Raw genomic sequence first — 10,382 nt, forward strand, 5'->3', positions numbered from 1 at the left:
AGTCTCTGTCTTCCTCTAATCAGGCTTTGATAGTCTGAGTAAGGATATTAGCCATTAAATATTTAAAGAAAACGCTCAGTATTTTAAATTTTTTGCTTAAATATTAATGACTCAAAGTTTTAATTCCATTGAAACGTGTTGCTGCTGTGGGTTCCTGGCCCTCGGTGCCCTCAGCCCCTCGGGTGGCGTTGTCTCCTTGGTGCCACCAGGACGGGTGGGCTGCGTTTGGGTCGGCTGATGTTGCCCACGTTTTGTCTCCCTGCGGTTGAGGAGGTGGCTTGGGTGCTGGGAATTGAATTGGGCATCTCCCGGGGACGTGACAGCCACCCTGGGCTTAGGTGGGGGGCCTGGCTGAAGGGATAAGAATGAGCTGTGGTGGGTGTAGGATAAGTCAGCTCTCTCTTTCTCACGGCTGCAGTATTCTGGCTGGAACCTGCTGGAAGACGGGTCGATCCGGATAGAGGAGGCAACCGAAGATGCTCTCGGCACTTACACCTGTGTGCCTTATAACGCCCTGGGTACGATGGGCCAGTCTCCCCCTGCCCGACTGGGACTGAAGGTAACTTGCCTGCTAAAATCCTTGCTCTGCACTTGTGTCCTCCCATGGGCCGGTCCTGTGCCGAGAGGAGCTCCTGGGGTCGTGCGGGGATGCTGGAAGCCCAGGCCAAGGCGGTGTGAATGTGTGGGAGCTTTGTGGAGGCATCTTATGCTGTAGTTAGGCTTTTTTAATATGGATTTTGCAACATGCACGTCACTTGTTCTGCCTTCCTATTCAGCCCGATGCTGCAGGGGAGGATGAGGTGGGGTTTTTTTTTCCCATGCTGCTTATTTGGTGATTAATTCTGTGCAGAAACCGAGGTTTTACATTGCTTTTCTGAGCACTTGTTTATGAAGTGACCCGAAGAAGGGCTCTGTGCCCCCAAACTTGTCCACTTTTCCACCCACCTGACTTGGCTTAGCAAAAACCTATTGCCTCTTGCTCTGAGCCCGGTCTCTTACCTGTGCTGAGAAAGGCAAACGCGGGCCCTTGCAAGCATCCTGGAAGGGGAGCAGCAAAGGTGCCGTGTGTGCTGCGGTCAGAGGTTTGCTTCCCACCAGGGCAGGCAAACCCTGAGTGCCCCTGCCTGGAGCAGCTGGAAATTCCCCACCGGAGCAGCGGCACGGCTTTCGGCACAGCCTGGGCCACAGCCGGTGTGTGATAAGCTTTGGTGGCGCTAGTCCAGGGTAGTTTGAGGAAACACGTCCCTGGGATGGCCTTTTTGCCAATAAAACACTTAGCCCTCCTGACCTGGGCTTGGGTTCACGGGGGATTTTAATAAATGGATGATTTGAGTGAGCTTTAGAGATGCTCTGTGCTGCCTGCAGAGCCCGAGGCGTGCTGGGTTCCCTGTGCAGTTCCTGGGGTGGGAGCTGCTGCCTCTTCCTTCCCGGAACAAAAAGTCCTGTGCTTGCGAGCAGCGGTGATTCATGGCATCTCACTGCGGTTCGCGTGATAACGCTTTGAGTATCGCAGACACACACATCCGCCAGGGCGGCTGCATGGTCGACGCAGGTTGATGTCTGATGCGATGTGGGTGGGTTTTTTGGTTTTTTTTTTTTTTTTTTATTAGAGTAAATGACATATTTCCTCCTTAAAACTTCAGTGAGATGCCCTAGTGCAGCGGCCCTTTGGAGAAAAGCTCCCTCCGGGTGTATAATTTGGTGTACCATAGAGCCTCCTTAGCTCCTCAGGCTCTCCGCCGTGGCTTTCCTTGCGATGCCTTGACCTTACCCAACCCGGTGATTCATTTCTTTTGGAAAAGGGCTGGTTTTGGTTGTGGGGAGCCGCTCGCGCGCGGTGTGGGGGTTGGTGTGGGTTGATGCTCCTTGCCTTTTCCCTTGGCTGCAGGACCCCCCCTATTTCACGGTGCTACCAGGCTGGGAGTACAGACAGGAGGCAGGGAGGGAGCTGTTGATTCCTTGCGCTGCTGCCGGAGACCCCTTTCCCATCATCGCCTGGAGAAAGGTACCCGGCCTGCCAGACAAATCTGCAGTGCCTTTGGCTTTTGGTGAATATTGCAGACAGAGAAGCCACACTCTGTCCCGGTAAGAACAAACTGCAGGTACAGCTGCTTCGCTTTGGGCTGAGCCACTGCTGTCCTGTCCCGCAGGTGGGTGGGGGAAGCCCGGCTTGTGGCCACCGAGTACCTTAATCCCGTGAACCTCTCACGGCAGCATCTGCAAAGCTGAGCGCTGCCCCTGCCCCGGCCCCCCTCCTCTTCCTCGCCGGCGCTGCCCTCAGGACACCGTCCCCCTTGCCCGTCTGCAAGGTGGTCACGGCAGGAGGCAGCAGCCCCAGCGATGCTGTTCTTGCGGCACAGAGCTCCCACGGTGGGAGGGGACGTGCCACCGGAGCGTGTCCGGGGGTCTCTTGGCTGCATTCTGCCGAGGGGCTGGACCTGTCAGCAGCTGCTTTGCTGCCCTGTGATTCCGAAGACCCTGGGAGGAAGCTGTTAATGATGCTGGACCGGACATAATGATTTCAAGATGTCCTGTTCTGTAGAGCAGGGAAGGGTCCAGCGTGGTGGCACAGCCTGGGAGCAGCCAGGGCTTTCCAGTCCTCCTCCAGCCTTCCCTTTGCTTCCCACCTTTGCTGCTCCCATAGGAAAGCCACTGTGTAGGGGACCTCCTGGGCTCTTTGTCCCCCTGTCAGGATCTTCTCTCCAAGCCTCCCATCCCCTTCTTAGGGCTCCTGAGAGTGAGCGGGGTCCCTGCGTCGCCCCAGTGGGCACCGTCCTCAGTCCTTGTGCTGTGAGATGCTGGATCTCTTTGAGTTCCCAGCACGAGGAGGACCATGACTTGCACAGATTGCAAGCGACCTACCTAAGATTTGTTGGCCGTTTAATCTTTTTCTCCATCTTATTTTTCTTTCCCTCCCCTCACCATTCTTATTCAGGTTTCTTTTCAACCCCTTTTGTGCCTTCTGGCGGTTCTCCTCATGTCATGGCTCTGGGCTTATCCCCCCCGACTCCAGTTGGGGCTGGCTTGGGCTGGGCTCAGTTTCCAAGTGGCTGAAGCAAGCTCCCTCGCTCCCCATCAGCCCACCAGTGCTGACCAGTCTCTTGAAGGACTCCTGAAGACTTGGGCTTGGCACTCTGGTAACCCCACGTGCCCGTCCGCTCCTCTGCTCATCCCGCATGGCATCGAACCGTGGGTCCTGGTGTCGATCGGCAGAGAGCCCTGCATGAAGAACAGCTGAAGAGGACTCAGGACAATGTGGGATTTGCACAACTTTGGCTGATGGGCGTAGACATGAGTTGTCCCAAGATTGATTTTTCTCTGCTCGGCTTGAGAGCTCCCGGGCACCTCCACGCACGCCATCCTCCCACATCCCCACGGGGCCCTTGCTGCCCAAACCTCTGATGTGAAGGGTCCTGCCTCCCCTCTGCCGCTGGCTGAGGGGCAGTTTGGGCACCTCCTGGGCGGCGGGTGTTTGCCGGGGGTGGCCAGTGCACCTTCCTCGCAGCGGTTTCAGCTTTGGATGCTGGAGGTTGAGCCCTGGCGCAGGGCTCGGTGGCCGTGCGAGCGCTATGGGGTTTTCCACTTGTGTGTGAGTGCTGAGCATCAGCCTCCCTGACGCATGCCTCTTGCGTTGCCCCGGTGTCCCCTGGGCCGTGCAGGTAGCTTAGTGACCCCGCTGCCGCCTCGCCCGGCCCCGCAACCTGCTTCTGAGTCATGTTTATTTTTTATTTTTTTTTTTTCTCTCTTTGCCCGGCTCCCCCTGCTCCTTGCCCAAGGTAGGGAAGCCCAGCAGGAGCAAGCACAACACACTGCCCGGCGGCACCCTGCAGATCCGCTCCCTCGGCAAGGACGACCACGGCGAGTGGGAGTGCGTCGCCACCAACGTCGTCGCAAGCATTACTGCCAGCACCCACCTTACCGTCGTAGGTACGGGCAGGGCAGGAGAACGGGTCCTCGGGGACGGTCGGTCCCTGGGTTAGGGTCCCCTGAGCATGTTGCAAGGCAGGAGGTGGGGATGCTTCCCGCGAAAAGCAGTGTCTCCTTTAAATCTTGCTTACCAGCCTTTTTCTGCTGTTATTTTGGCCACCTGTGCCCACAGCTGTCCTGCTGCTATTTCTAGCAGAAATCGCAGGTGGCTTTTGCTTGGCGCAAGAGGAATCCCCTGGAATCACAGCTGGGAGCAGCCCCCTTTGCTGGCCAGCGCGGGGTCTTGCTCCCCTCCAACCCCTCCCTCTCCCTCCGCAGGCACAAGCCCTCACGCCCCGACCAGCGTGCACGTTGTGGTCGCCATGACCTCAGCCAACGTCTCCTGGGAGCCCGGCTACGACGGTGGATACGAGCAGACTTTCTCAGTTTGGTACGGCCCTCTGTGAGTCATCCCGGCATGCTTTGCTCTCTGCTTCTTTTCCTTCCCAGCCCACCCGAGCTTCGAGCAGTGGCGGGGAGGGGGGAGGAGGGTGGGGAGGGCAGCGTGCCCGGCTCCGTGCCTGTGGGCATTGCGGGGCTGAGCTCCCGTTTGGTGCCTTGGAGAGGTGGGGGGGTGGTGGGATCACGTAGTTCCCGTGTTTCCTCTCCCAGTACCTCCGTCTGCCCCAGCAGGTTTTGTTCTGCTTATGGTGCGAAGGAGGCGCTTTGCATTCGTGTAACTTTGCCTCTGGCATCTCATTTCAAGATAAACTGTTTATGAAGCTTAACAGCCAGGGAGAGGATGGAAAATGCAACCTTTTTATAGTGTGTGTCCTGGAAGAGCTGTGACTAAGCAGAAATGATCCCTCCTTTCTCTGCGGCTCCCTGGTGGTGGTTAAATCCCGGCTGAGTTCACAGCCAGCCGCTGCGAGATGCTGGCCGGCGCTGAGCCTGGCGGGGCTCTGCTCCCACCGCTACCCAAAACCGGCGGGTGCATCCCACCTTCCCGCAGCGGGGCTGCCTTTCCCCAGGGGTAAGGGAGGGTGAAACGGAGCTGCAGCGAGGTCGGGATTTTCTCTGGGCTCTGCACTTGTCTTCCTCTTCTGAAGAGCAAACGTGGGAGGGATGGCGCCTTCCCTTCCCAATTCTGGACTTGGCGTTCTTCAGCCTTTCTTCTCACTCTCTCTTTCCTTCCTTGCCTTAATTTGCCCTGATGGAGACTGCTGATAGAGCGGAGATAGGGTAGACGCTGCCTGTAATGATTTCTGCGCTGCTCCAGCCTGAGGCTGGAGAGTCACGGGGTGGGGCTGGGCAGCCTGTCAGGAGATGGGAAAACGAAGGAATGGAGCGAGCAGAGGGGGAAAATGAGGGAGCGAGCGGAGTGGTGCAGACCTTGCTGTGATGCAGACGTCCTTGGGAAGGAGCGGTTAAACCTCTCTGCCCTGGGGATGCGGCTCACCTTGGAGGGAGGCGGCAGCTGCTGCTGCTCTTGCTCCACAGCCTGCCGTTGGGTTCCTGCCTCCGCGAGGCTCTTCCACGTCCCCTTGCCTTAGGGAATTTACAGGGTGCTGTGGGGACCTGGGATAGAAAGGCAGAGACCTGTCTTGCCCTGGGACCAGGGGTCTGGGATGGCGCTGGGTCAGCCGGTGCTGCCTGGAGAGGTGGCCGTCCGTGCGTTTTCCTCCCTGCTGTAGCTGTGGGGTGCTCAAGCAAAATGTGGCTTCGCCTCCTGTGGAGCTCACGCTCTCCTCCTGCTTCTGCGGTTGTTGATGCTGGAAATGTCAAACCCCGCTCCCCAGGGCTGGCCAGGGCCACCACAGCATCCCGCCGGCATCCGTGCTCTCCCGTCCCTGGGGGCCACCACAGCATCCCGCCAGCATCCATGCTCTCCCCTCCCTGGGGGCCACCACAGCATCCCGCCAGCATCCATGCTCTCCCCTCCCTGGGGACCACCACAGCATCCCGCCAGCATCCGTGCTCTCCCGTCCCGGGGGGCCATCGGTGCTGCCTTCACCCTCTGCTCTCCCCACCCACAGCCCCTCACCGTGGTAGCACTGGGGAGAAGGGATGCGAAGGCGCTGGGGCTAAATGCCGCAGGGCAACCCGCTCGGGGTGAAGGGCTGCTCCGCTGCCCTCTGTGCCTCCGCTGCAGTGCCGGGGGACCCTGGGGGCTGCAGGCCCAGCTGGAGCCGTGCTGGTACAGAGGCTTTCATGCCCGTGGCCGCTTGGTTTGGTGGAGGCACCCTGCGCACGCGTGGCTCTCCGCCGACTTGCTCGTTGCCATAGCTTGCTGCTTCTCCTGCCTCGCCTTTCGCTCCCTTTACCCCCCCGGTGTTGCTTGTCTTTGCTCCATCTTTTACTTCCTCTGCGGTGGATTTACCTGGCTGTATGCCGGTGGCTACAGATATGCCCACTTACCTATGCAGAATAGACCGTCTGCTGTAATCCTTCCCAAATCCTCTGCGGACACCACGGAAACGTGCAGCCAAGGGCTGGGACTTTCCCTAGAGCCATTTCTCCAACATGAGCACCGATACTTGCAATATCGCTGCGGCGCGGTGCCGCTGCGTCGGGACGTGGGGCTCTTTCACCGTGGTGCTTCCCGGCTTGTGGAGGTGGCTGCATCCTCGTGTGTGCTGGGGTCGCACTGGGACAGCTCTGGGAGCTTTTTTTGCCCTGGGTTTGTGGGTTAGACCCCGGCAGAAAGGCTGTGTCCTGTACTCCCTGCAAATGCCTCTGCTCCGCTGCCAAAGCCCCGGTTATGCCCTGGGGCTGTGCTGGCAGCCTCCGACTTGTGCAAATATGGCAAAAATGGTGATTTAGTTAAATGTCTCTTGTGGGATTGCATGTACAGGGCTACAGATGAGGGAAAACTTGGCTCTGGCTCGGGAGCTGTCGAGGTATAAATGGGAACAGGGCCCATCTCCTGCTCCAGCCATCCCCTCTGCAGTGCTCACCAGAGTAAAAATGTGCCAGCTTCCACTTTTGCCCGTGGGAATCGGATGGAGAGCGGGGCTGTCGGCATTGCTTTTGTCCCTGCCCCTGCTCAGAGGGTGCAGGTGGTGCACGGCAGAGGGGACGGCTGGTGGCAGTGTCCATGCGAGCTGGGGGATTGCTGGTGTGGCACAACGGGACGGTGCCCTGTTCCTGGCAGTCCTCGCCTGCACCGTCCCCGAGCCAGCTCTCGGGTGGCGAGTGGCTGCCCCATGTCCATACACATCGCTGCTGTCAAACCAAACCATTGCTCGGGAAAGCTCCATTTTTCGCTCGGGAAGTTAATGCTGCCTCTTTGGCCCCCCTTTTGAAGGCACCTTCCCTGAGGATGCTCCCTTCTCTCTCGGCAGGATGAAGAGAGCCCAGTTTGGCCCCCACGACTGGCTCTCTCTCCCTGTGCCAGCTGGTTCCAGTTGGCTACTGGTGGATACCTTGGAACCGGAGACTGCGTACCAGTTCAGTGTCTTGGCTCAAAACAAGTTGGGTACCAGCTCCTTCAGTGAGGTGGTCACTGTGAACACTCTAGGTAGGTCCTCCTTGGGCACCAGGGGAGGAGGGGGAAGGAATTCAGGAGGTCCCTGGGGAGAGGTGGCCCTTTGCCTTGGTCCGTGTGTCCTATCTATTACGGTTAGACTTGATGATCTTAAAGGGCTTGTCCAACCTAAGCGATTCTATAATTCTATCTGCTGGGGAAGGAGGTGGTGATCAGCAGCAGTAGTTTTCCAGCCACATAGAAGACGGTTCGTGGAGGGTCTTGGATGAAGCTTGTAGACTTTGCTGGATGCATGAGGCTCCTGAAAGCTTGTCCTAAGAGACAGCGTGGGAGAGCTGTACTGTACCAGTCACCTTTCAGATCTTCCTTAAGTTCAGCTGGGGTCAGGAGGTATTAATAGAGCGCAGAACCACTTGTGCGCAGACACAAAGGGCCTCGCGCTGGTACCTGCCTTGCTGCTGTGGGAGGAAGCAGGAGGTTTTCTAACGCTGTGCCCCTTTTCTTGGAATCACTGCGTCATTAGTCCCCTGCTTTTTGGAAAGCCACTTTTGTACCTCTGAGATAAGCAAGTGCATGCCCAAGACATGCCCTAAACTCTCCCAGAAGGTGGGAACTGCTGCAGGGGTCGGTCGGCTGCCGATGGGGCACGCGTGGGAGAGCATCCTCTGCGCTTCCCATCTCAAAGGTGTCCCTGTCCCATCTGCTCTGTCTCCAGCATTCCCTGTAACAACTCCAGAGCCTCTGGTGTTGGTTACCCCACCGAGGTGCCTAACAGCCAACCGGACACAGCAAGGCGTCCTCTTGTCGTGGCTTCCTCCCGCTAACCACAGCTTCCCCATTGACCGCTACATCATGGAGTTCCGCGTCGCGGAGAGGTGGGAGATCTTGGATGATGGTATCCTGGGGACGGAGAACGAGTTTTTTGCCAAGGACTTGTCCCAGGTGAGCAGGAGCTGCCCACGCCACACCTCTGGTGTTGCACTGTCTGCTGCAGCTCTGGGGAAGCTTTTGGGGTGGCTTGGTCCCTGTGCCGGGGTCTTCAAGGAGCTGGGCAAGGTTGGAGGCTGCGGTGGGGGGGACCTGACGGATGTTGCATTGCTGGAACATGTCCAGAAGAGAGCCACAAAGTTGGGGAGGGGTCTAGAGCACAAGGCTTATGAGGAGCGGCTCGGGGAGCTGGGGGGGTTCAGGCTGGAGCAGAGGAGGCTGAGGGGAGCCCTCATCGCTCCCTACAACTGCCTGAGAGGACGGGGGAGCCGGGGGGGTCGGGCTCTGCTCCCAGGGAACGGGCGATGGGACGAGGGGGAATGGTTTGAAGTTATGCCAGGGCAGGTTTAGGTTGGACATTAGGAAAAACTTCTTCACCAAAAGGGCTGTCAGGCTCTGGAATGGGCTGCCCAGGGAGGTGGTCGAGTCCCCATCCCTGGGGTTACTTAAAAGAAGGATAGATGAGGTGCTGAGGGACAGGGTTTAGTGGTGGGATGGCAGGGTTAGGTTAACGGTTCGACTCGATGATCTTAAAGGTCTTTTCCAACCAAAGTGATTCTATGATTCTATCTGCTTGGTGTTGCAGGACACCTGGTACGAGTTCCGGGTCCTGGCGGTCATGCAGGATCTCATCAGCGAACCCAGCAACGTTGCTGGCGTGTCCAGTACAGGTAAGGGTAGTTTCTTCATCTAGCCCCTGCTGTGGGAGCACCTCTGCTTCTGCAGGTGCCTGAGCTAGCGCTCAGGTCGTGCATCAGCACGTGCTTACAGCAGCAATGGCTGGTTTTGTGCTTTTGCCTGAGACGCCTGGGCTGTGAGCTGGGCTGATGGGCACACGGTTACGGCCGGTGTCCCGGGCACGCTGCTGGCCCCGTGCTGCCTCCCGATGCAAACGGGCCAGTGGCACTCGGAGTGGGCGAGGACAAACCGCCCCATTTAGTCCTTCCCGCCGAGCACAGTGTTGTCGGGAGTCCGCTGGTGCGGAGCGGCAGCACATCTTGGCTCTGCGGGGTGCCCGGAGAACAAAGCTCCTACCGAGCGGGCACTGCGCAGTGTGGAAATGGGAATGAAAGGTGCAGGGAGGGAAACGTAGCACTGCAGTGCAGAGTCCAAGGGGAAAAAAAAAAAAAGCTTTGCAACGTGAGACTGCAACACGCTGCAGCTCGTGCATGTACCCTGCCTCCCGGTCCAGCTCGGAGGATGCTCCTTGGGCAAGGGATGGGTGAGGGTATGTGATTGCGATGGGCGAGGGCAAGAGGAGATGGGGGATGCGGTGAACCCTGCTTTTATGGGCTTTTATGGCTCTGGTGGAAAAACCAAGGAGCCACCCAGCTCTGCTGCACGCAGGAAGGCAGCGGTCTCTCTCTGCCCCCAAGTGGTGCCAGCGCAGTGCGGAGAGCCCGCTCGCTGCAGGCTGCCCGCTCGCCTGCCCTTGCTCCTCTCGCACTATTTCTCTTGATGGGATTTGGCAGTGCCCGCGGGGTGTGCGTGCGCCCCGGCCCCAGGCAGCTGCCCTCCCTGGCTGGTGCTCCCAGCAGGCGAAGGCGCCTGACCCTGGGTCTGCCATCTGCACGTGGCCAGGGCTGAGGTCTGCTGGTGGTTCGGATGCGCTTGTGGTTAGTGAAGGGGGTGCGATGCGGGTTTGGAGCCCGGCTTTTATTGAGGAGCTGAAGTATGTTGCACCGAAGCATGGGGGTGAACACCTTACACTGCTACAGCCTGAGCTGCAGTGGGTTGTTGGGCTGGGAGATAACGGAATCCCAGCATGGCAAGGGTTGGAAGGACCCTCAGGAGCTCACCCAGTCCCACCCCCCTGCTCAAGCAGGTTCTCCTAGAGCATGTTACACAGGATGGGCGGGCTTTGAATATCTCCAGAGAAGGAGACTCCGCAGCCCCCCTGGACAGCCTGGGCCAGGGCTCGGACACCCTCCAAGTCAAGAAGTTTTTCCTCATATTCAACTGGGACCTCTTGTGCTTCAGTTTGTGCCCATTGCCCCTTGTC

At 58.5% G+C, this 10,382-nt stretch overlaps 1 protein-coding gene across 1 annotated transcript in view; it reads left to right on the top strand.

The window, feature by feature from the left end:
* The window catches only part of IGSF9B (immunoglobulin superfamily member 9B), a 37,594-nt gene that overhangs the window by 10,565 nt on the left and 16,647 nt on the right, over positions 1 to 10,382 (top strand). Inside the window, exons 7-12 of the mRNA XM_035897497.1 lie at positions 1,889 to 2,005; positions 3,777 to 3,927; positions 4,246 to 4,369; positions 7,251 to 7,426; positions 8,109 to 8,335; positions 8,967 to 9,051. Coding sequence (XP_035753390.1) covers positions 1,889 to 2,005; positions 3,777 to 3,927; positions 4,246 to 4,369; positions 7,251 to 7,426; positions 8,109 to 8,335; positions 8,967 to 9,051 — 880 coding nt within the window. The remainder of the gene's footprint in view (positions 1 to 1,888; positions 2,006 to 3,776; positions 3,928 to 4,245; positions 4,370 to 7,250; positions 7,427 to 8,108; positions 8,336 to 8,966; positions 9,052 to 10,382) is intronic.

The sequence above is a fragment of the Egretta garzetta genome, unplaced genomic scaffold (genome assembly GCF_000687185.1).
Source record: "Egretta garzetta isolate BGI_Z169 unplaced genomic scaffold, ASM68718v1 scaffold207, whole genome shotgun sequence".
NCBI lineage: Eukaryota > Metazoa > Chordata > Aves > Pelecaniformes > Ardeidae > Egretta > Egretta garzetta.